At 48.8% G+C, this 26584-nt stretch overlaps 1 protein-coding gene across 1 annotated transcript in view; it reads left to right on the top strand.

Moving 5' to 3' along the window:
• LOC119100104 (glycine receptor subunit alpha-3-like) overlaps positions 1-24893 on the top strand; it is a 55695-nt gene extending 30802 nt beyond the window's left edge. Inside the window, exons 3-9 of the mRNA XM_037223218.1 lie at positions 446-519; positions 1755-1954; positions 2350-2432; positions 22159-22357; positions 23704-23808; positions 24558-24672; positions 24876-24893. Coding sequence (XP_037079113.1) covers positions 446-519; positions 1755-1954; positions 2350-2432; positions 22159-22357; positions 23704-23808; positions 24558-24672; positions 24876-24893 — 794 coding nt within the window. The remainder of the gene's footprint in view (positions 1-445; positions 520-1754; positions 1955-2349; positions 2433-22158; positions 22358-23703; positions 23809-24557; positions 24673-24875) is intronic.
• The last annotated feature ends 1691 nt before the right edge of the window (positions 24894-26584 follow it).

The raw sequence follows: 26584 nt of genomic DNA, 5'->3' as shown, positions 1-26584 counted from the left end.
GTGTCATTGCGATGACACATTTACTTTGTGACGAGTTTTGTCCTTGCTCAGCGATAATTTTGTAACCTTCGGTGTTTGCCCGTGCGTGGTGGGAGGCGAGTACCAACTGGTGATACCCTTTTAGACAATTTCGCTCCGGCTAAAGATAACGCTGGAACTGACGGCACTCCAGACGTTCATCTTTGGGAATCATGACGTTTTCTTGTTCAAAGAAAAATATAATTGCAATGTTTTTTGGGAGGTACATTTTAATTGCTTTTTGGAAACCTTTGGTTAGTCTTTTTTGGAAAATGACCATGCACTGACTTAAGTGTTCAAAGGTTATCACGCACTGAGACAACACACAGCTGACATAAGCCATCGAAAGGCCCTGTAACAAAACTGTAGCGCGGTGCGGCCTCGGCGCGACATTCCGGACCAACTGACCTGGTGTTCGTGTTCCCAGGCTACGAGGGCACGCTGGACATCAAGGTCTACCTCACCATCGTGAGCATCTCTACGATCGACGAGGAAAAGTCGGTGAGTGTATTGCCATGCTGAACGGACCCAGGTATTCATAGGCGAAGAGCGTTTCGTGTTGAGTCCGCGTCACAGCTGGTACATAAAACACCATATAGTTTATAGTCGTTAACAAAACTGAAGCAAGTGTTCGGATGTAAATGACGGAACTATTATAGCACCGGGCGACTGGCAGCTTGCGCATACAAGGCAGCGAAGTGTTGTAAATGGTCTCTTTAAATTGATAACTTGCTGATGGTTTCTTCTCTGACTGGTATACGGTTTCCCCACAGAGCGGTTTTTTAACAGTTCAGGGAGGCGGGTTGGTGAGGGGGGGGGGAGGTTAGGGGTTACAACTTCTCCTCAACATTTTGCTTGTCCCACCGTAACTTGTGACTGCTCTATTGAACATGGAATGTGAGGCGACCTGAACATTTTGACTTTACGCCGTTTGGGGAAGACACGCAACCAGGTGGGGCGTCAAGCTCCTTACCTCATGGAGTTGTGCGATGACATATGGAATTATATTTTAAGTGCCTTCCCCACTACAGCGATTTTGAAGGTGCGCACATGGGAGTTCGGGTTCATGCTCGTGTGGCATCGTAATGCATAACGTTTCTTTTTCAGTCTATTCACATGTCTCTCCTGATACGTTCAATTTGGACGGATCCCCGCATCTTATTGCCCAAAGGTTAGTCATGGTCGTGCTCATCAGGCGTGTGTATACATTAGCACACCATCAGCGTGAACTCCCTGTGGGAGAAACAACCAGGAGACCTTTAGTTCTGGTGGTAGAAACAACCAAGAGACCTTAAGTTCTGGTGGTAGAAACAACCAGGAGACCTGATTGTTTCTCCCCGCGGTAGAAACAACCCGGAGACCTTTAGTTAAAATGCCGGTTAACGATAATGCTGCCCTAACTATACCTTGACGCAGACTGGAAGCTAACCTCGTCTCCATGCGGAAATTCTTTACACCAGCACAGTGCGGCTTCAGTTTTCGCGCCACGCCATTCTGACGTTTCAAAAATGCTGCAACACGGCGTGCAAACGCTGAGAGGAAATGGCGGGTCGAACAGCTAGGGGAAGTCGCACGCACCAGGGATACGGCAATCCTTCTACGGTGCCATGACGACGCGTTGATATTAAATTGGGATGAGATTATATAATAAATGATAATTACAGCCTGAGAACCCGACAGCTCCTGCCTTTTCCAAATAAAGTTAGCACGGGTTGGTCTCGCCCGTGCACCGCGAGGGACAACCAGCCACTAACAGTGACTGGATCGCAGGCATGGCGGGGGACGCGCACCTCTCGTTCTCGCCGCTGCTGCGTGAGCGACTATGGGTGCCCGACCTACTCTTCGTCCACGCCACCTCCATCCGCCAGCTGCAGCTGTACACCCCCAGCGAGGCTCTGCAAATCTACGCCAACAACACCGTCTTTCTGTCCTCGCTGTAGGTCAAGCTCGTGCGACGCGTCAGGCCGCCTCGCTTTCGAATGCCATGTTGCTTGGCGCTCTGAATAGCCGAAGCATACGAGTTTCCCCGACCATTCACTTGATCTTGGCGCTCTACGTAAAGCAGAATCCTCGAAATGTCTTCGAGATGTAGGGTTACAATCTATAATGGTCTGAGCATTTCCAAATTACCTTTATCGGTTTTGAGACGTGAGACGTGATGTCCTTTATGCTAGTTTTGGGGAGAGAGTGAGTTGCTGCGTGCATCAAACCGCTGACAATTGTTTACCAATGCGCTGTGTGCACCTTAATTACTGGTGCATCACCACCTACATGAGTGCGTACCTGACACCACACCTGCAGTGCCCCTGACTTGTTGGGCTCTGCTTCCAGGATGCTGGTGGAGTATACTTGCCCTATGAAGTACATGTCCTATCCTCTGGACCGGCAATCCTGCGACGTCTTCATGGAGAGCAGTGAGTGTGTGACGTGTTCACCTGTGAAGTCAATATACTGTGCACCAAGACCTAACAATTTCAGTAAGCTGTCGGGCCTGCGCGGACACGTGAGTGGCATGCAGTGCTTAGACTGAGTAGGCAACAAAGGCCAAGTGTAATCTTATCAATATTCACTGTATAGAGACTCTTCAACATAGAGACCCCTGAGAGGCTTGAAATGAAATGAAATGACAGCACACGCCCATTACCTGCCCATTCATTCGCTGCATTCGCATGCCTTGCATCCAAATGTAACACCGTAAGACATGCCTTGGAGCGTCGCGCCAGCTTAGTGCTCCGGCCACTTAGCGATATTGCCCCTAATGCCAGCATACTGGGCGCTTGCAGTGCGGTGGTAAAGCCGTACATGTTGAAGACAACGGGTGCGGGTTCCATTCGGCGCTGCGTCCACGCTGCCTGCCATTTTTTTTATTGGAATTCGTGACGTAAGGATAGTCGACTATACTGATCCTTTTGCGTCATCAAGAAATAGTCAACATACTGTGAGTAAAATCACGCGATAAAGTTAAGTCACGTTAGGGGGATAAATGACAAGTACGATTGAGATAATAATTAAGCGCTCTAATGCGGGAATGCAGCTACACGCATATGAAATTATGGGGACAATGATGCTGGATGCCTGTAAGTCAAGAGGAAGTCAACGCTGACTAGAAATACTATGAGACGTTGCTCTTGGCAGCATTGAGTTTCTCCAACCAGCTGTGGAAAGGTCGCTGCCTGGAAGCATGTAATTCCAATTTCATCGTATTCACAACAAATAAGCTTGAACCAGTATGGGCTCGACCGTCAGCTCTTTCCGCACTCATTACACGCTGAGGCACGCTGGGCAGCCAGGAGAAACGAGTGGGTTGCGTGCGTATGACCCAGTCGCAGCATCCGAACAGCAGCATCTTCCCACCTGTCCTTACGCTGTAACACCTTTCACTTACAAATGGGACGTTTCAGCTCGACGAAAGAGCTATTCATGGCATCCCATCTCCTCCGTCTTATAGAGCTTCGCCTCTGTCGTCCTCTACGCGCACACTCTGAAGGGCTTGCTGGAAGCCACGGGCTTGTGTTTCGATAGGAAGAGGGCAGCCGTGGCGAGCCGTCACCTTTGCTACCGCGGCTGCGCTTTCGTTTCGGGAACTGAATGGAAATTCCAGCATGAATGGCAATTCACATAAACGTAACACAAATACCGCGATCGCTCGCAAGTCGGAACTCGTCCCAGGCTGGACAGACCAGATGGGAGTGGCCGCTTGACTCGAGGAATGGGTGTAGAGATAATGTGCTGAGGTCATGGAGCCAGGTTGGATCAGAGGGTTTTTGCAACCACATTGCAAGAACTGTAACACTGCAGGAATTGCAAACAGCCAAGTCGAAATCACAGTCATTAAAGTATGTAGACAAAGTTTCTGAGTGACGTCACTAGAGACGCAAGCGCACCCAGTCCCAGCAGTGACATTCGAAACATCCGTGAAAATCTTCAGAGAGCCGTCGCACAAGGAGATTCGTTCCGCGGCGTGCTGCACAAATTCCACCTCGGGTGCGGATGATATGTTGTACTGGCGTGGGTTGAGGTTGTCCGCTGACCGTGCGAGTTTCCACGATGTTTGATGCTAATCTGGGACAATGTCGTCATACGTCAGTCTCCCGAAGCCAGTCTCCCATGCGCAGACATATCGGCCACGATCAGCGCTTCCGCTCACAAAAAGGAGCGAATGAGCGAACGCGGGAACGACGCGTCATGTCGAGGGTCAGTCAGGGCCTGCGCTACTTTGACCGCGGGATTCAACGCAAGTCCCTTACGCCTCAGATCCAGGGGCGGCTCGCTATTGGAGCGCTCGTGGCGTCGCTAACCGGGAGGTTAGTACCATACAGATGACGTGTGGGTTTCCTGCTTGTTTCCTACGCAGACATAACTGTATGCAGTGGGGTTTGCGGTCGAGAAACGGAGCCCGTTTGCCGTTCTTCATCACCATCTTGTCCAAACACACTTGCTAACAAATATTTTAAACAATGACAAAGTTGAGACAAACAACACAAAACAGACATGTATCCAACTACACGTGCCACCCGATATTTTCGGCTGGTAGGAGCCTGAATAAATGGATGCAATTACAAACAGTCCGATAATTTTTACAACGGTTCGTGTTTTGTCTTGGCCGTGTTGCTGCACACAGCATCAGTCGTATATTCCGATGACTCTCTGTAAAGCCCAATGCCTAAGATAATTGCGCACGCCGGCAGCACGGTACATTAATTATGTTCAATAGCTTTACCAGCCATATTACTTATGCGTGACTGGTGTCACTTTAGAACACAATGCGGATGTTAGCAAATTTCACAACCTAGTTGTAATGGCAGTTTACACGAAAAATTACCGCGCAAAACTTTTCAAAGCTTTTAAAAAACACTTTCGTCGTTTCTGTTTTACCGCACGCTTCTTATAAGCGATTTTCGGCTAGAAATGTGTAGCAGATACTTAAAAACATGTTTATAAAGACGCATAACTTGATAAAATTCCGGTTGGCTGTCTGTAAGCAAGGTCGGCTTGTGTGGATAGGTATGATGAAAGGCCTCTCCCTTCCGAAATATTTCAAAACCCACTTAAGCTGCCTCGCTGCGTACAGTACCGATGTAAACAATAATGGTGCAGCCAGCATTCAGCGCCCTCGACTGATTTACATTGCTGATTGCCAAGCCTAGTATTTTCCTACAATTTGGTTGAACTAAAAGGCATGGGCTGAAGAGCTGTTACACGGGTATTTCCTAATGCCACAAGCTTGTTCTTGGTTGGATATGCGTGGGTTGCCTAATGGATTATCTATTGCATGCTAATGGAACTGCATGAGAACACGATCCCTTGTCGGAGTGTTTGTCATCCACTAAAACTTCATAAAACATATTACAACTTTGGGTGCAAAGCAATACCCTGTGAGGAGGAACTTTTCACTCCTTTTCCCCATATTTGATGTGATTTTACACTTCTGCCTGGCATTGCCTTATCACACATGTCAAAACCCCTATTTCCCTTTCCGAGGTTTTCAGATGTCATCCAAAACCTAGCTTACTTGAAACCACCAAGAATAAACGAGGCTCCACAGAACCTGGACACCTGGGGCTAGGTCCTGCCTCACCTACAACAGAGCAAGGGCGCCAGGTCCCTCTCAAGCCCAAGAACCCCAGCGACTCCAGCCGCTTGGACGCATTAAGTTTTGCTTGTTTACAAAATGCATTACGATGGGCAGCTGTATGCCAAATGCAAGGTTTTCCCGGATCCCATATATATATATATATTTTTTTTTTTGTCTCACCACCACACCACGAAAGCGGAGCCTGGTGCAAACACCAGGAAGGCTTATTAGAGAATTTTGCTCCACGTATTTCTTCTTTCCTGAGGAAACTTGTCCACTAAATTGCATCACTCCCGAAATGTAGGAGTGAAAAATTCAAGAATTGTCTTCTAAATGAAGTTTAAAAGATGAATATCACGATTTGAGCACTCATGTTAATAGATTTTAAGTCAAATCAGCTGATAACAAGTGTTTCCAAAAAGTATGAGTTTATATATTTATTTAACAAGTTTTGTTTTTCTTGGTATCATACGAGTGTGATACCACTTTATTCTTCCCTCCTTTCCCATCCCCTTTAGAGGTACCATTGTTGCTTAAAATGTGGACCAACTTCTGTGCAAGATGTTCCAACGGCAGACTTGCACGTATTTCATACATGAATTGGATCAATTCGCCAACCGCCCAAAAATGTTTGAAATGCACCCAAGGGTGAACAATTTACAGGAAATGAAGAAGACAATTTGAACCACGAAACTTACTTTTACCGCCATTTTGCCCTGTTAAGCCCTCGGTTAGTCGTTTTCTTGGTTCATGGCGGTGCTTGATATTTATAAATCTAGCCTTCCGGGTGTCTAACTCACCAGGCTACCTGACAAGGCTGTCCTCATGCTGCCATATAGAGCTTTGGGGACAGACCTGACGCAGCTACTACAGAAATGTTTGATGGCAAAATTCTGTCCTCCGGAAATGTTTATCATGCACACCTCTTACTTGTTTCGCATTTTAATCTCGTAGGTTGGTAGACATGATTGATATTTATATTTGGGGGTGAGTGGGATGACTGTCTGTCAGCAAACTGTGCGAAAGATACTGAGTTCGTTTTGGGGGGAGGAAGGAGGTGTGCCCTGAAAAAAGCCAGTAAGTATTTTATGGAGCAAGTAATTGCTTACCTTACCTACTTCAGCACATTATTTATGACCGGAGTTATCCATTTTCTGTCTTAACCCATCGATTCTCGGCATAGTACAAATTATGTTGCCACAAGGCCTAAATAGATGCCTTTGCTGCAGCTGAAAAGGCAAGCAGCAATACTGGCATGGTCATTCAAAGGTTATGTTACTTTTGGAGAAGAGAGATTGTTTTGTGGAACATATTTGTTGAGCATATTCTACACATTTTTGCCATTGACATAGGTTAACCATGACAATCAAAATAAGTTGTTCAAAGTTATTGAAAGTGTTTTTCAAAGTGCTACTTTCATGAAAATAAACATTGGCATTTTGGAAGAAACAATGACAAAATGCTTGTTTTCCTTGACTCCATCTTAACAGAAGCCAGAGGTGTATCTATTGTGTTTGACTTGGTGATATGCTGATGTGTAGGAGTCCAATGTTTTGTTTGAATGCTTCATGCTTTTCGAATTTTCTGTTGTTATTCTGTTGTCGAATTCCTTTGCTTTGTTTTGTGTTAAAAATGCTGTGGAATGGAAGTGCAAAGTGCAGCATCAAATTATTGGTGTTAAATAACTGTTATGCCCATTACACTGTCATGAAAATTGTTATGCGTGTATGTATTGTTTCACTTTAATCGCCTAAGATGCTAAGAAATAAAACAGTTTTGTCAGGTTTAGGATATTACATCCATGCCAACTTGAAATAAATGCCTTTGTTGCCGAAGCATCAATCACAAGCTCATAAGTTGCATCTTTTGTGGTTTCATTCTTTCGCTCCTGCACGGTCTTTTTTAGGGGAAATTTTTCACTCCCACAATAGTTCAAAAGCGATTCTAGCTCCCTGTATAAAAGCATGCTAAAACTTTTCAGTGTATTAACCGATCGTGGAACGGCTAGTCATAACATTCGGCACAAGTTTTCCTTCTGAGTCTCCCTCCAGGAGATCTCTCGGCTCACTCGTAACTGGCGAATGCAGCCTACCTCGGAAAAGCGGGGCGTCGCGAGGAGTCAGACGATCACCTTTTTAAACATCTCATCCTTAAGGTTGATCCCGTCAAAGTTGCGGAGAGGAGGGCAGTATCCTCTAGTTCAAAAGAAAATGGAGGACGAGCGCCCCTGCTGCACACCTCCTGCTTCTGTTCCCCGCTTACAAAGTGATGTCCAGAGTAGTGCACTAGCGAGCGGGGGCAGCACAAGGAAGGGTCGTGCCATCGCCGTACTAAACTGCAGCGGAGCGGGGCCGCAGGGGCGCGGGCGGTGTGTGACAGAGCCGGCCGTCCGCTGACCCTCAGAGCGGCTACCCGTCCGAGCGGCTCAACGTCAGCTGGCACCCGGCCGGCGTGCGTCTGCCGTCTGACTTCCTCAGCATCATTTCGCGGTGTCTCGGTCAGCAGCGGCTACAACAGCCAGACGGCATACCCGTCAGGGTACGGGGCCGCGGGCCCGCAGTCGGCCGTCGACCGCCTGTCAGCGCTGCGGACCCACTAGCCCATACCGCTGAAGCGGCTGCTGTCCGCCCGCTGAGCCTTAAAACAGCCTCCTGACTTGGCTAGCTAGTGTACTACTCTCTCTCCCAATTTTTTTCATTTGATATCATTACATAGCGCTCATTTCACAAGGGTCGCCTTATTTTGTCTTGTTTTCTCTGCGTTACCCACTCAGTTTTCGATTTTTCCGTTTCCTTGTCTACGAATAAGATAATTGAGCTCAGGATATCCATACGGAAATGCTAGTAAACGCGAGGAAGTTGTGTACTTTGCGAATAATTGTCTATCAAGTGCCCGTTTTCAGCAGCGTGCCACTTACCTAGTGGTGGAATCAGAAAGGCGGCATGGGGCCATGCCCTTGCCTTGGGCAAAAGGGGCTCCAAAATCTCAGGGCGAAGGGACATCGAAAATCCTCCTTTTGGATCTAAATAACTTTCATCTCTCCACAGCCCTAAAATTCAGGCCACCACAAATGGCCTAAATCCTTATTTTTGAGAGGTGCCGAAGTTCAGGGCACCACAATGGCCTCACACCTTCATCCTCAACGGGCATTATATCCCGCAGACAATGTTGTGTCTCCCATCCTGACCAAATCCTGAATCAGCTCCACTGGGCTAAGGAGCGCGAAAAACCTTCATTCTGGCGCACCGGAAGCTTTACTTTGAAGAGACACTGTATCCTAACGGGTCATTTAAAGGGCCAAAAGCCTTGATTTTTAAAGGGGGCCAAAATCCAGGGGCACCACAATTTCTATATACCTTTTAACCTGATGACATTGCAGATCGGCCCGTTACCGGAAAGGCCACCAAGGCGTTCATTTCAGGGCATAACAAACGCTTTTTTCCGGAGGCCCAACTCCAGGGGCACCAAAAACGGGTGGATCCAGAGGGTAGACAAAGGGCCTTCCCTCCCGTTTGGGCCCCATGGGGATATGGTGGCAGGAATAAGCACCAAAGAGTAAAGGGACGCTAAAAACCTTCATTTTGGAACTACATAACCTTTATTTCATGAAGCATTAAATCTAAGGGACACTACAAATGGCCCCAAATCCTCATTCTGACTCCCCAAGTCTTAGAAGCCCACAACGTCCTTTCCATGTACCGTGACGAAATCCTGGATTTGTCTATTCGACGAGGTAGCACCAAACTCTTTATTTCGGGGGCCACATCCTTTATTTTCAGCAAGCACCTAATGCTAGAGAGTACACAAACGGTTCCGAGCCTTCATTTTAATGGACATGAACTTAAGCAGCACATCTATGTTGTAGCTCCCAAGTCATGGCTTTTTCCAGTATTGAGAAACTATCAGAGCTCGCTCATAGGTTGTTTAGCTCGACCACTGCCGTCAGATCGCTTGGACGAGTCCGTTTTGCACAGATGGGGAAATTTTGGAGGTGTCTTGCCTGCTTTCGGCTCGCTGCTTGACGTCTCATTTCGCCGGGGAGCCATTGACGGCTTCTTTATTGGTCGTCGGGAATCTTAGAATCTCAGCATGCCCTGCCTCAAGCAACAACACATTACACGCTTCTAAGCAGGTGCTCTTAAGTGGCATGTGCCTTCGTAAATTTGTGATTTATGGACATTTCAGGTACAGCACTCCATGCGAAAATGTATGAAGACCTTGTTGGTAACATGACGCTACACAAACGTTGATTTTTATACATTCGAAATGAAATCTTCTCATATTGATGAAGTCCTGGATCGGACTCTGGGGTAATAGAGCACAAAAACTTCCATTTCGGGGCGTCATAATATTGGTTTTCAGGCGGCAACAAATTACATGTGGTGGAGGCGGGACCACATATAACTCCAAACCTTGATTTAAAAAAGCTGTAAATTCCGGGGCACCCGAATGATCTCAATATTTTTATTTTCACAAGGAACAAAATTTCAAGGGCGTCACCATAACGGGCGCACGTAGAGGGCGGGGGCGGGGGGCACAGGGACACACAAGCCCGTCTCCTCCCCCGTCCCTTAGGCCCGAAAGTCCTGGGTGGTACTTTGGGCCCCTTGGGGCCAACCGTTTCGTGCCGGTCTGGGCCTTAGGGGGCCTCTTTCCCAAGCAGGGGCAAAGCTGGGCATGCAGAGCTCAAGCAGAAGGCCTCTTGTATTGACTTGGACCCCTGAAACAGTGAACGACCCCATGTGTCGGTCAAGGTCCGTAGTGCCTGACAGGGGATCCTGTGTCGGCAATGAGCCCCAGGTCGTCTAGGAGCACATTTGCAGAATAGGGACAGATATGGGATCCCAAATGTCGAAGGGCCTGTTGCGCAGGTCGGGACCCTCTTGGCAATGAAGGGAAAGGAAATGACGATGCAAGGGCTCACATTCACAATGAGACGGCGGGAAGGCCCCGCGTCAGTCAGAGGCACCAGTATTGGAGGAGGGCTTCTGCACCGCTACAACCAGGGGCCGATGAGCCGAGCTGGTGTCTCAGCACTAATCATTGGACTCCCCGCGCCGGTGAGGGATCCTTCGGCTTCAGTGAGGGCTTTTTGCGTCGATTAGGCGCCATATGTCCAAGTCAGAGGGCCTGCCACATCAGGGAGAGGGCCGGTGTGAGATGCATCCCTCTGAGAGTCTCCAACCAACCACGGGCCGCAGTTCCCGTCCTGCGAGGATGATAGTCTCTGGGGATCCCCGGGATGAGACAAAACGAACTTCAGCTACAGGTCAGAGCGTGCTTCCGACGTAATTTCGAAGTTGATGCTCTGAACGAAATTAGCAGATGCAGTAACACGAGCATGAAACATTACGCCATTGCGTAATGAGTTTGTGGTGCTGTACGTGGTAATACCTCCGAGTGTCAGTCTGAAGGCCGCACAGGTGAAAAAGCGCGGACCGGGGTACCTTCTTCTTCTTCTTCTTCTACACGCATCGCAATGGATTTCAGAAAGCAGTGAGAAGTGCCACGCTCCAATGCGTAGCCATTGTCGTCCGTTCACTGACCGCCGCTAGGTGTGGCTATGTGACCCACACCGCGCGGCCCATGGAGATTGCAACGCCGAGCATCGATGTTCCGTCTACGGCGGGGCGCACATGCGTAAAAGCATCAGTATCAGTATCGGTATATTAAAAAACCATCCACCAGAAAGATGCAGTATACAAAGGTACAAACCAGAAGCATGCGATGAAATGGTGCGAGCAATGGTAAAAGGGTTAAAACAGGCCTATCTATGCACTATGAGTCGGATCATATCAGCGGCCAGTGGTCAGTGGTCAGTGGTCAGTGGTCGGTGGTCATGTGGTCAGTAGTCAGTAGTCAGTGTGTCAAAATCACATCACGCATGGTGCTAAAACGCCCTCATTGTTATGGCATCATCGGCGTGCGATGCCCAGACGGTTCCAGACAGCTGCGGCCCGAAGCGATAACGTCTGCTGCGTGGCGGTCAATCGGTGTTTGCGCAGGTGCAGACTACCTCTGTCCGAGGCGCGCGTTTCACGGGTCGAAATAGCGGCGCGTGGGGCAAAAAGCGCGCGCACAATCGTGAGGCGCGCCTGCTTCCCTCAGCGTCATAAACTCTTAAATTACGTTCAGTGTTTACACACTTTACTAAACACTTTAATTACGTCGCGGTGCGCCACCGCGACCTTGACCTTCGGCTACCCAAGGGAATTTAGTGCCGGAGTTATGTGATGGTGCTTTTTAGGGCCGGCAATGACCTAAGCAGTAAAGCTGATTGCTGTTTTAACTGCGCGTGGTTGGCTATCGGTCACCCACCCCATACGCACAAACAGTGCGTGATATGAGGGAAAACATACGCCTGGATGAATCTGAGAAGGTCTGAAGTGAAGTAATGACGAATTTTGTGCAACAAAACAAGGATACTGCACTTTTCACGACGCTTGAAGCATGGGCACGCCAGAGCAGAATAGAATCAACCATGGCGCCAATAATTTTGATGTCACTTTAGGCATGCACAATCGAACCGCTATTCCAAAGTGGAAGTCAAATGACTTGTTAAATTCTACTTTGACCCAACGAGCTTAAAGCAGTTTTTGGTTCGTTCATTTGGAGCGAATCGCCACTGAACCAGCCCTGAATCTCACGTATAGTAGGCGCCAGTCGGGTTTTTTGGTTCGTTCATTTGGAGAGAATCGCCACTGAACCAGCCCTGAATCTCACGTATAGTAAGCGCCAGCCGGGTTTTTGGTTCGTTCATTTGGAGCGAATCGCCACTGAACCAGCCCTGAATCTCACGTATAGTAAGCGCCAGTCGGGTTTTTTGGTTCGTTCATTTGGAGAGAATCGCCACTGAAACAGCCCTGAATCTCACGTATAGTAAGCGCCAGTCGGGTATTTTGGTTCGTTCATTTGGAGCGAATCGCCGCTGAACCAGCCCTGAATCTCTCACGTATAGTAAGCGCCAGTCGGGTTTTGACGTCGGCGAGACACAGACCCGTGCGCGATGTTGTCAGCGTAGGGGATGAGGCAACCATGAGTCAAGTACCCATACAAAATGTTGGTAAACAAAATGATCAAAAAAGGACGGATGGTCGAGCCGCGGGGCACACGGCATGACATGGGGAGAGTGAGCCGGCCTTCATGCACCACGTGGCCTCAACCACTCAAATAACTCCTAAACCATCCCGCATCGGTAACGCCATACCCAGACAGTTTGGTGGAGAGGTTGTTGGGTCAACGCTATCAAACGCCTTTGGCAAATCGATCGTCGTCACGGGCGATAAAAGACCGTCGTCGGTGTTGGTGACCAGGTGTTCGACAGCGGTGAGCACGGCATCCTCGGTTGAAGTGGTGCGGCTTACAGGCGCACTAGGATGGATGAGACAGCTCTGTCGCGTTCAAATATTCCGTTAGCTGTGTGCAGGCTAACTTTTCTAACATCTGAGGGAGCACACTGAGCAGGGATATGGGCGTTTTATTGGACGGTACAGCTGGATCACCTGGCTTCAGAAATGGTTTCACACATGCCGTTTTCGAGCTTTTTGGGTACTGGTATATTTTTGTTCGCTGAAGCATTCTAAAGAAAGGATGAACTTCCCCAGGCAAACGGGATGGGCATATTAAACAAACATCTTTGACCCCCTGTTTCTATGCATGCTGGAGTTTAATCCATATAATTTATCCATTATATTTACCTATTATATATATTTAATCCATATAATCCATCCCTTTCGTCCCTCGCCCAACATTTTTGGAAAACCCAGAGAGAATCCAGCAGCGCCCCTGCCTATGATTGTTGATAGAAAGGCACGAATGAACCACTGTAAGGTGAATAACGTTCACTGTTTACTTGATGCAATCATTTAATTCTTGCTTAATCTCATTTTATTCCTTCTTGATACGCGATTAGCGATACATTTTAGTAGCTTTAGTCTGGCTTCTCTTTCAGTTAAAGAAGTGCAACATAAATATAAAAAGAAACTCACCTTTTAAGACTAAAGGGGCCAAATCCGGCGGACCATTCCAGCGGAAGATAGTTGACCGATTTACAATGGAAATTTATCAGTAAATGAGCTGAAATTCGTGGACTTTTTGTGGTGTGCATCAAGTTTCAGGCGGCACCACAATGAAGCGTAGCCCCTCCCTTGACGGCATGCTGGATCTGTCTCTGCAGTTACCAGTTGGGTATCGTACGTCATCGCTGTCATGCCGTTAGTGTTCGTTTTAGAATTCACTGATCGCTGCCACACTGGCGAGACGGCAAACAGTGATGTACTGTTAATTATTCATACCTCACGGACGAGGATTTTTCAGTAAGCTTCGTAATGACTTGTCAAGTCCTGACAAAATCACACCTGATGGTTACATCTGATTCTGTGGCCGGCCACCGTCAGGTTCTTCTCAAGAGGTCCAGATGTTCATGCTGTTGATAACAAGGAACAGCGGTTTCCTTGGACCTTATTTAAAGACTCGCGCGAGCGACCTTACTAAGCCAGTTCTGCAGCCGACGCCAGCAAGATTGATCGCGAGACTCGCCAGAGCCCCGTTCCATGCGTCGGACACAAATGCACGCGCTACTGGGCTTCGATGCTCTACCACTCCTTTGACGGGGCTTCGCTTATACGCCCCCTCCCCTGGTCGGATCGCCATGGCAACATCAACATGTTTGGCGTGGTACCGTGCCTATCGGCATGTTTATTGCGGTATGGCTTCAGAGATCCGCAGTCAGGTCAAAGGCACATGCAACACCAACGGTCAGACTGCCGATTTGGAACTGTTGCGTCTGGGGGTCGAATGGCGGCTGGACATCTAACGGCAACCGTCATGTATCGGCTAACACACGCGAACTACGGCGGAGCCGCCGCAAAACGCTAGCTTACGAGTCACGCGACGTGTATCAAAGCGTTAAACGGCTGTGCCGGGCGGCCACTGGCACGGACTATCGCGCCTGATCACCAGGGGAGCGGCCAGGACGGTCTGTTCACCAGGGGAGCTGACCATGGCGCCTGCTCACCATGGGAGCTGAATATGGCGCCTGCTCACCAGGGGAGCTGACTATGGCGCCTGATAACCAGGGGAGCGGCCAGGACGTCTGTTCACCAGGGGAGCTGACCATGGCGCCTGCTCACCATGGGAGCTGAATATGGCGCCTGCTCACCATGGGAGCTGAATATGGCGCCTGCTCACCAGGGGAGCTGACTATGGCGCCTGATCACCAGGGGAGCGGCCAGGACGTCTGTTCACCAGGAGAGCTGACCATGGCGCCCGCTCGCCATGGGAGCTGAATATGGCGCCTGCTCACCATGGGAGCTGAATATGGCGCCTGCTCACCAGGGGAGCGGAGTATGGCGCCTGGGTCACCAGGGGAGCGGCCAGGACGTCTGTTCACCAGGAGAGCTGACCATGGCGCCTGCTCACCATGGGAGCTGAATATGGCGCCTGCTCACCATGCGGAGCTGAATATGGCGCCTGCTCACCAGGGGAGCGGGGTATGGCGCCTGGTCACCAGGGGGGAGTTCCACTGATGCACTTCGTGACTAACGCGTCATTACAGGATCAACCATGGTCTCCAGAATACCGGCGCCAATAGCACCTGTTGCAGTCAGGCCGCTACAGTATCCACGTGCTTTTTTGAGATCAGTCAACAGATAATGTCAATTTTTATGTGACTGCTTAGCATAAAGCCATCGGTATCCAACGGCGTGAGATGGCATGAGTATAACAAAGCTGCAAAAAATCCACCTCGGCTTCGACCACCCTTCTTGACATTGTGAACAACAGCATGAGTCCCGGCTCGTCTGAACTGCGTGGAAACACGCCTTAGCTATACCAATAGCTAAAGGGTGTGTTTCCACACAGTTTCGAAGGCGAAGGCAAGGGGAAAACTAAGGCGGCCGAGCCGAAGCGCACCCTACCTTAATGGTGTCAGGCAGAATGATAAATTTCTTCAACGCATACTTAGAAAAGGTTTTCAAAGAGTTTTTCCGCACCCTTTTTGACGGATGGACTTCTAAGATCAGAGCTCACACTAAGAAGTGTTTGTTGTGTGAGCCCTGACCACGGGGCCATGGCTCCCCTTGGGTCCCGAAGGGGGCCATAGTAGGCTCCGATGGGGTCAAAAACCGGCTGAAAAGACGCAGTTTTTTACACAAAATGCCACCACATTGGACGTCTTTGAGCCTCCAGACGACCAAGAACAGTCACAAACGCAGGTAAAGGTCACATGAACAGACAAAAACAATTTTTCGCTGATTGTTAGGGTGGTGATTGGGGAGGTTTTAAGGCCCATTTAACTGTCTAGAGGCCTAACGCTGTTACTGGGACACTTATCGACCAGAGGTCATCCACGGATTTTTCCCCCCCCGTCCGAGAGGCCCTATACGCTGAACCCGGGGCCCCGGGGGCTGCCAGGATGATCACGGTCGCTCAGGGGCCTTTCACATTGGTCTCGGTCAACCTTCCCTTACACTCGCAATGTGCCCGTGGGCATTTGATCATTGATCTAGAACCCTAAAAAACCTCCTATCACTTATTAAACTCCCAATCGTTCAGGGACCCCACTATACTGGTCTCGTGCTCTTCCCGCTTGCTGTGAGAAAACTTGCCGTTGGCACAAATAACCAATGCAGTTGACGCGCCCCTAAAACCCAATGACCAACAATTGCTAACTGAAAACTTGCACTGTTCACAGAAGCTTTTTTGTTGGTCTTCCGCGGCGCCCTCGATCGCTCAGGTGTCGTCCCCATTAGTCTTTACTTTTCCCTTATATGAAAGGGCCTACGTTATTCACATAGATAAGACAGTAGTGTTAGCCTTATTCCTCGGGGAAAAACCAGGAGAACTGAGATATAGTTGAATTGATATTTCGACAACATGACTTTATCGAAAAATAGCAGAAGTGAATTGACGGGACGGGACGGGACAAAATGACGGGAACCGCCATCATCTGGAAAAAATGAGCATGCTCCATGCTTGTACATACGTAGCGTGCATGGTTTTCTTGGGCTGCGCACAGGAAGGTAGGTTTCGGTATCACAAATACCATACATAAGAATCTTGAAGTTGAATGGTCACAGTAGGATGATTTTTGTGGGGATCCCGAATTCCAGGCAGTGGCGGTGGCGGGGGGGGGGGGGAGGGCACAACATGGCGTGCCCCTCTCCTTGATCAAATCTGAGAGGCGACACTGCACTGGACGAAATCAATGTGTACTGGTAATGGAGGTGGCGATCCATTTGGAGGGCTTTAATCTTGGCCATTTGGGATTCTGCGGGCACGGTATCACAAAAGTTACAGTGCGGGATGGCGGGGGAGGGGGGGGGGGGACGAGACGGGGGGCTTCTCAACGTAGCTAACGCGTCAAGTACCAGCATTTGATTGCTGTGATGCTGACCTTCGTTTCGTTGTGCGAAAACCATTGGGGAGGAAATTCTGCTCTATTATCATAAGATGCATATTTGTCCTTATCTGCTGTTCACCAGTTACCAAGTCTGAGTGTCGTCAGCCAACTGACCAATGGAACGCCATCGGGCTTGTGGAAACTCGGGTCGCTCACAAACAGCACGTACAATATGCAGTCCAGGCTCCCTCTTCGAAATATCGCGAAGTTTTTCACACCTTCGGCCGAGACAAAATGTGTGGAATATCAGCACCTAGCACTGGCACCTGTTGCCTGTGTCCTGCCAAACAGCCAGCAAACCAGGCGGTATCAATACTACACAGTCTGACCGCGGTCGTCATGAGGCACGGCGTTGACACATTACGAAAGGTTCAGAAGAGCCAACATCCCGTCATGTTTTACTGAGGACGTGACCAGTGACGGTGCTAGGGGCTGTCTCGATGGAGTGATGTGTTCGGTATCCGTGCGATGTAGCACAAGTAATTCAGGTGCCACCAAGAAGATCAATGGTCTCGGAAGATGTCCGGCCAAAAAGTCGACTCGCATTTTGTCAAATGCCTTTTTGTCGACTGCTGTTTGACAACTTCCACATTGGCGACGTGTAAAAAAGTTGGCGTGCCGGCCGGAGCAGTCGAATCGGCCAGTGGCGAACTGCAAAATGGTGACATGGACGAGTGGCAAACAGCTGAAAGGTGAATTGCAAAATGGCCATATTCCAAAAGGCCGACATGCCGAAACGTTGAACGGCTACGTGGTGAACTGCAGCATGGCGATACATAACAAATTCGACCTGCCAAATTGATGAACGGTTAAACGGAGATCTGTTTCAGGGGCTTGATTGAATGAATGGCGACATGGAAAAATGGCTACCTGTTCAAATGACAAAAACCCACACGACAACATGACAAAACGGCAAGCTCTAGTGATAGACACAAAAGCACCACGTGGGAGATGAGGCATGATAAGATGAGACTCCCATCTCAAGTCTGAAGAAGATGGTCTTGAGCTCTTGAAGGCTCGCTGGTTTATCCACGTGGACGGGGGTTTTTAGGTTACCCTACAACATTAAACCCAGAGGCGACAGGCCGGGTGAGTGAGAAGCCAAAACACGGCAGTCTTATGCTCACGTGCATTCGAAGGGAATACTCCTCCAACCAATTCAATGCGGCCCGTGCCGTGCGTGACGTCACCCCCGTTCTGCGGGAATCACACTCCGTCCTGTTCGATCGCGTCGAGTCGGTTCGGGGCCGTCCAGAGAGTCATCAGAGCGGTTGTGATGTAAGTCTCTGAGCCAGTGGCGCAGGCAGGGGGAGGGGCACAAGGAGCAGTGCCCCCTTCCCTCAGTTCGCGAGGGTTTTGAACGGTCCCGCACGAAAGACGATCAAGAGCCCGATTTAAGGGCCCGCAGGGCTGATCGGAGGTCGTATTAGGAGGCTCCGGTCCGCGGGGCCTGACCCTGAAATGCCTAACAGAGGGCATTTTGCGCCGACAGGGCCCTGAGTCGATGAGGGCCTCTATCTTGGCCAGACATTACCAGTACCAAACGCAGGGACATTTCCAACCGGGCCCACCTGAGCCGGGGAGGGCGTCTTTGTCGGTCAGGCACCACTACCACGGACCAGCGGCTCCTGTCGGTCTGGGCCTTAACACGCGCTCGGGTGGGGACCCCCCCCCCCCCGAAAGTTTTTCCAGAATGGTTTCCGAATGGTGCGGTGTAGCCGCACCAACGTTTGCATAGCTATGTACAATTGAATAGCAGATCGTTTGGTGTAATAAATTTAGGTGTACCTTGTAAGGTCACTAACCTATGACAGGTCAAAATCAGGCGATGGTTTCAGCAAAGTCAATTTCTAAGGAATCGTTCAATCTGATGCAACAACGGAGTGTTTGACGAAGTTTTACATCTTTCAGGTGCTTTATTAGGCAACACAGGCATTGAATGAGCAAATTAAGTTGACCTCAGGTCAGGTATGAAAGTCAGACTAAGGCAAAAACCAACCTGTTTTATTGCTGTAGGGCTTGCGGTATGGGGTATTTTCCGGTGCTCATTTTGAATTCATTGATAGCAGGAACCGCATTATACAAATTCAGTTGACTTCTTACATGTCATAATAGGTCATTGACCTAAGATGACCTAGGTTAACATTTTTAAAGAACATACTGCCGAGCGTAATCTTTGTCCCTTATTCAAATGCAAAACTCAGAGCGGTCTAGCATGATTTTGGTCACCATGACCTTCAAAAAGTCAAGAAAGGTCACTGACATTAAATGAGCTTGTGACCTGCTAAGAAGCAGTTATCTGGGTTCTGGAGTCACTTTGGAGACCAACCTGAAATTTGACCTTGTTTGACCTTATTTGACCCAAAGGTCCTGACTTAGTGATCTCAAACTTTGACCTAAGTGAGTTCACGTACACCGAGACCTGAGGGGGGTATAACTGACCCCCCCCCCCCCCACCCGAGCAAAGGGTATTTAGCCGGTCACCCGGCCGCGTGTTGAGGCCCATTTCACAAGTATGGGCAAGGAAGAAGCCCACGATCTACGGTGGTCAGGACCAATGAGGCAATGAGACACCTCCTCTGTTGATCGTGCCTGACAGGGGTCCTGTGTTGGCATTAGCCCCGAGTCGGCCAGGGGCAGTGTTCCTGAGGGCCCGAAAGGGTGACAGGAGGTTGTAGTAAGGGGCCGCCCTGCTCGCGGTATCGGGCCTTCCAAGGCCAATCGAGGAGCTTTTACGCCCATTGGACCCCTCAGTCGATGAGGTCGTCTGTGTCGGTTAGGAATCATCAATAGCGAATAGCTCTGTGTCGGTTTAGGGAAGCCCACTTTTACTTTTATATATAAGAACATCCTGGTGGTGTTCACGAAATGTTTACTATAGTGCGTAGTATGTACGGCCAGGTTACGTCATTCTGCATAAAACCATCCTTTCTGCGCCTCTGGCCGCCATTATTGAATGAAAAACACTATCGTTTCTCTGATCACAGCCAGCCGATTTGCCAAGACGTTTTTTTCTGTGATTATGCACCATCATAAGCCTTCACTTAATGCATCTTTCCATTGGCCTAAAACGGAAGCTTTCAATAGCATAACGATCTTAGAATCGACCAAATGCTTGTTTTAATGATATTTACATTTAGGATGCAAATTAGGGCGGCCGAAATCCGGGGATGAATTAGGTTGCGGGGGTAAGCTAGGTCGACGTCCCAGTTTAGTTCCCCCCCCCCCCTTACCAATTAAAGAAAGTGACACCACAGATCTCACGACTACAAATTGCGCAGACATTCTTATCGCTCTCAGTCTCACCCGACACCTTTTCTGCGAAAACGCTAGAATTAATGAATAAAATGTGTTCTGCAGTTCTGCTTAAATCCTATAAGTGCAAAAACATCACCAAATTTTGCGCCAACATCGTTCGCAGTAGGTGCCACCTTGACCACAGCTCTGCTGTTACCAATCATTTCGGTAGGGAGCAAGCGACTGAACTAGTAGAATACCGTGTGCGTTGCGCGGCATGTTTCGCGACAGGTGGTCCCAAGTCCACCAGTGCATTGCAATGCCATTACAACAGAACTTGACCACAATATGCGGCAAACGCACCATTCATCGCAGCCTGGCGCTCTAGCCGGCGCCGGTGGGCTGCAAGCCAACTGCGTAGTGGCAGAGTCGCAATGTTCAGCCGTTCCAATATTGATTCGCATAATCCGTCATTTTGCGTCAGCCGTAACAGTGCAATATTTTCTAGGTGTCACTGAAGTGTTTTATGTGTGCTCGTATTCATCGTGTGTACGGCGCGTTTGGCGGAGGCAATGTCCAGGCCTTTCCAGTTGCTGTGTTATATGATCATGATGTTCCAGGCCTAAAGCCACCTTTGCCATGGACCCTTGGTGATTGCAATCTGCTCTTGTCTATGCCGTGCGCGAAATCTGCTGTAAGGCTGCGACTCGGTCGCCCTCGCCCACTGGCTTTTGACACTCACTGAGTAATCACGCGCCGTGTGTGTGTGTGGTGAGCACAGCAAGGCCCACACACTCGGGAATGCACTACTTAAAGCGAACATTGGACGGCGCTCACTTCACTTAGCTAAGCACTTAGTTCGTTTGCAGGCTTAACGACAGTATGCGTGGTTTGACACATAAAGGCAATGTTCTGCCTTTGAAGATATTGACACAAGCGTCAGATATGATGAATAAGCTCACTTACAATTATTGATATACTTTTAGTTGAAAAGATGCTTCAGACATCAAAATTTCTTCGTTTTGTGGCTGGGCTCTTCAATATAGCATTGCTTGGCTATGTCATCGCACCCTGCACGACATTGATTGAGAGTTAATTGACGGCCATTATGTTTGGAAATCGTGCTTACGAACGCCAGATATGAACGAGTAACACTTATATTTCTCTTGGCCATGGTCGCCACAAGGCTTATGAAATTTCAGAGTTTGAATGACGTTATTATGGCGTCATAGATGCCTGGCTGACCCTGAAATAGTCTCCCAAAATAGTCAGCACATGTTCGCGGTCGTGTAACTGAACAACTAGAGTGGTTTAGGTTTTAAGAGGGGCAGGGCTGTGATCTGCAACAAATGATTTTTAAGACGGCTGTTTCATTTCAAAACCCCATATAAATAAGAAAACTCCCTTTGATATCGTGAAGGTCTTCATTTTCGTTGAGCCTTGATGTTACCATAGCCTCATTTGGGCATCTGGGAGATCATCTGATGTTAGCGAAGCCTCTGAAGACATCCGTCGGTATGATCTCATGTCCGGATGTTATGACCGCGGTCCACCGTTTGGCTCACATGGGCGGACACGGATATTCCAGCTCACTCTCTTTGTTACGACCGAGGCCCATCGTTTGGCTCACATAAGCGAATACTCCAGCTCATTCTCTGCGGCGGCCAGTTCAAAATCAAACATTTTCGATGGATCTGTACGTCAGCCATGATAGGCAACGTCGTCAAGTAGGCGTTGGCTGACTTTGACATGAATATTAAGCCATACGCGGACGATGGAGCGGACGAGGCGGGACTAAAGCTTTGTCCGTTTACTTACGACAACGAAATGTTTACACATGACTCACCCTCTCGCCACGCATGCTCAGCGTCGTGTTGTTGCTCCCGAACATGAGGCATTGATCGTCCCGTGTCCGACCTTGTTGCAGGCACGTACGCGGCGGTCGGATTCCGGCTTAATCTGCAGCGCAAGGTGCAGTTCTACCTGCTGCAGACGTACTTGCCGTCGGCACTGCTCGTGGCTGTGGCCGGCGTGTCGTTCCTGGTGCCGGCGTCAGCAGTGCCTGGCCGCATGGTGCTCTGTATCACCACCCTGCTCGCCGTCACCACCATGTTCGCCGCCGAGAGGTACAGGACCACATGTGTTAAAGAGATTGTTCCATAGTGGTTTGGGTTTTTAACTGAAAACGTCAGTAAAATAGCTAAATAGTTAACCACTGGTTATAACTGAGGTTATTACATCACATTGTTTGTTTCTATATCTTCAACTATTGGAACATTTCCTTCAATAAAACGATCATTCATGATTTCTTGATATTCCGTTGTGATACATGGATACAGATGTTCTAACGACGCTGTCTGATAGTGTTTCCATCCTGCTCTATGTAATTTCTGCGCCAGTCATCTAATGCATTCTGTTACGATTCCTTTTTACTTAAACTAGCGTGCAGAAGCGGGGCCCTTTTACATAATCAGAAAGCAATTGTACCTGGCAGTGTGGCTCAGTAAGTGGATTTCAGCCGCTGTTCCGCATTTCTGACTGGCGATTGTCATAAATTATGGACACTGGCGTTGCATGCGGCCTTTGATTTAAAGCCGTAATGGTAACAGTAGACATTCCCTCGTATTTCAAGTGCTAGGGCAGGAAAACACTCGATCTGCAAACGTACACAATTCATGTGTCCTTTTAATCCATGCTAATTAGCAGCAGTTGTGTTGAGCCAGGGCAGAAAATAATTCGGGTAGGAGGACGTTAACGCAGGTGTTAAAACATAATAGGGAAGTATAATACATATTGAAGGTCAAATTCGGCCACCCGCTGCAATGCATATCCAAAGGATTAGTGGCGGTGAATTATCTAATAGCAGTTGCGTCAATCATTATTCGGACTTAATGGTATTCCAGGATTCCAATGAGTTATGCTTTAAGGCTCTCGGTCTTTAAATCATGTTTTCCCACATGCGAGGCCTCAAGCGTTTTCAGCATACCATTTCCAATCAAACAGACGAAACACGGTGCCATGGGCTGTTGTGACGTTTTCCATGACTGTCGTCTGCAGTGGAGATATGTAGATTTTGCTGTTGTCCGTTGTGCCCAATACTGTTCTGGCTGTTCTGGGCAGTGGCACAGGCCTTTCTCCCGTCACTCACAACGGGGAGACATCAAGGTCATTTTTGTGCACCCGTTAGCAACCGGGTGGTGATCGTCCTTCTAACTGAGCGTCTTGCGAGCATGTCGTGTGGAACTAGACGTGATTTAAAACGCAGTCATCTTTGCGCGTTAACTTACCTTCGCACTCCCTGAACCTACGTGACTTTGTAGCCATCCTGCGCCACAAGCCTGAGGCCCTGAAGGACATGCGTTATGCTCACATATCACACCTGAACTGATCGCATCAGCTCACACTCGTTGACAGAGCAGGGGCAACACAACTGGAGGTTCCATAAAACTCATGTTACGCGGCGTGTTTTCAGGCAGGCGGGCCCTCGCGTTAGCTACATCAAGGCCATGGATGTGTGGATGATCGGCTGCATGGTGTTCTGCTTCTACAGCACCGTGGAATACGCCTTGGTCATCAGGTGCGACGCTAGCAGCAAACGTGCAGATTATCGACAGCGGGCACACAGAAGACCCGACAGTGTGTGTACGGACGACCCGACAGCAGGTGTCCAGACGACCCGACAGCGGGTGTACAGACGACCAGACAGCAGGTGTACGGACGACCCGACAGCAGGTGTACAGACGACCAGACAGCAGGTGTACAGACGACCAGACAGCAGGTGTACAGACGACCCGACAGCAGGTGTACAGACGACCAGACAGCAGGTGTAAAGACGACCAGACAGCAGTTGTACAGACGACCCGACAGCAGGTGTACAGACGAACAGACAGCAGGTGTACAGACGACCAGACAGCAGGTGTACAGACGACCCGACAGCGTGTGTACAGACAACCCGACAGCAGGTGTGCAGACGACCCGACAGCAGGTGTGCCCCACTCATTTTGAGAAATTGACACCCGTGAACCGAAGGCACGGTGTTCGATTCTCCGCGGTGCACACCCTTCCAGGTAAGTTGCGAAGCAGGAAACTTCATTGTAAAGGCCAATAGCACACACCATTTTGCCATGGCTGTTCCTGTAATGTGTTTAAATCCCGCGCGGCCGCACTAAAGACGCCAAACGACCCGAGCCTGGATGGCGATCCACTGCTTGAGGGCCACTAGGGTAGACATATCCAGATATACTGTTCATCACCTGTAAGCTTCCCTGGTTAGACTCCCATTTGCAGTGTGTCACCAATGGGCCTGAGTTATGCCCTTGACCGCAGACTGGGGCTGAGCCAGGAGGAGAAGCTGAAAGAGAGTTTCGCAGTTCCGTCCGCGCCCGCCCGTGCCAGCACCACCGGTGTCAGGGGGGTCAAGGTCCAGCCGCTGGGCCAGAGCGTCAGGCCCTGCTCCTGGGACAGCCAGAGACTAGCCAGGAACATTGAGAAGTGGTCCATTCGCTGTTACGCCTGCTTGTTTGCTACCTTCAATGTGGTCTACTGGGCATATTATGGAAGTGATTAAAGGCTTTCGAGGGTCACGCGGCATTTGATGCGGTGTGGTAGTGCTAGGATGTGTTTGCGCTGTGCTGTGTGCAACAGGTGGACGGGAAATTGTGACAAACGAAGTTGAATTTTAACAACACGCCTACGTTGCTGGGCTGGGTTAGCCCTACTCAAAATGCCCGAGCTCGGCTTGTTGGTCTGAATGCGTAACAAAGTGTCGATTTTTGTGTTAGGCTGCGTTTTTTGTCATTGTTTTGTGGCAATTCAGCCCGGCCATAATAAGTGTTGCTTTCTAATATGACTTAACTTTACAATGCACAACACAAATGTGTTACACGTGCTGTGAAAATGGTGCGACGAAAAGCTCCATGGTAATTCGTAATATCTAATATCCATCAAAACTCTTCCCTAAAATTATGAGTTGGCTCGCCTACTCTAAACGCACGTGCACGTGCTCACGCCCATAATCTGGTTCAGTTGTCAAAAACGTGATAAGTTTCGAATGTCCTCACTTCGGTGAAAGAGGGCTGCTTCTGGTTTGGTTTTGAACACAGCTCTGTCCGTTTCTGGTTTTAACATGCACCCGGGTAGCCGGTTAAGTGTCTCTCGCTCTATTGGAGGGTCAGGTTGACCCCTAAGATGTCAAAAACTAGGAGAGCTAGATGGACCTTATTCACAGGATGGGTTACACTGTATGCGGACTAACTTGTCTCAAAATGTTATCTGCTAAGACGTGTCATTGGGGTTAAATAAGGTCAAATGAGGTCACACTCCAGGTTGGTGTCCAAAATGCTCCTGGACCTCCCATGCAGCCGCTTTGAACCCAGACAATTATTCCAGGCAAAAACTCACTACCTTCATTTAAGTTCAGTAGCCTTTTTATCTGTTGAAGGTTAAGGCGATTCAAAACCTATAAGATTATTTATATTTTTCATTTGAATAAACAACGGAAATAACGCTAGGCGGTATGTTTCTAAAAAAAAGCAAAATGCTGGCCTGGATCGTTTAGGTTAGCGACCTACTTTGACTTAAGAAGGTTATGAAACATGTCTGTTGTGATCCCTGTTATTAATATATTCTAAATGACCACCAGAAACTACCCTTTGCAGTAGTTTTAGAGGAAAAAGCAGCTTAGTTTTGACTTAGGGATGACCTACATACCTGACCTAAAATCAACGAAATTTGTTGTGATTCTAAATTGAATTTTGTATTGCCCAAACAACTATCTCAGAGATGCATGGCTTCATCTAACACTCTGCCGTCGAGTCGGAATTAAAGATTCCCTAGATGCATTCGCTGACAGCCATGTTCTGACTTTGACTTGCAATAGGTCAGCAGCCTTAAAAGGTATACCTAATTTTGTAAACCAGAAGATTCGTTGTTCAGTGCCTACAGTCGTGCAGAGTTAACCGTTCGGAAATCTTTCTGGAAAACCTTCGGATTGGGGTAAACTTGACCTGCTCTACCCAAACGCGTGTTAGTCAACTACATATGCTTGCTGGTACGCATTGGGCAGCATCGCAGGGAAGAGTGGTTCTCTTTTGAAAAATATGTTTTGTCAGTGCATTATTTTCGCGCACTGGCCGGATGCGACGCGCTTTCTTTAATTTATAAGGCAGAGACCGGCTCGCTTCACCTTATTTGCTGGGCAACAACAGTTATGATAGCTATGACCGCTAATGTTATTAGGCTTTTTAGTGCAATTTCGTCGGTGACAGCGCATAAAGCCACATTAGCGTGAAAGTTCTCGGCTGCGATTTTCGTATGCATTCAATAATGTATCGCGGCCTTCATTGGTGCATTTT

Source organism: Pollicipes pollicipes, unplaced genomic scaffold, assembly GCF_011947565.3.
Source record: "Pollicipes pollicipes isolate AB1234 unplaced genomic scaffold, Ppol_2.1 Scaffold_4881;HRSCAF=5763_pilon_pilon_pilon, whole genome shotgun sequence".
NCBI classification, from domain to species: Eukaryota; Metazoa; Arthropoda; class Thecostraca; order Pollicipedomorpha; family Pollicipedidae; genus Pollicipes; species Pollicipes pollicipes.
The sequence above is the reverse complement of the archived record's forward strand: the minus strand, read 5'-3'. Positions and strand labels throughout refer to the sequence as shown.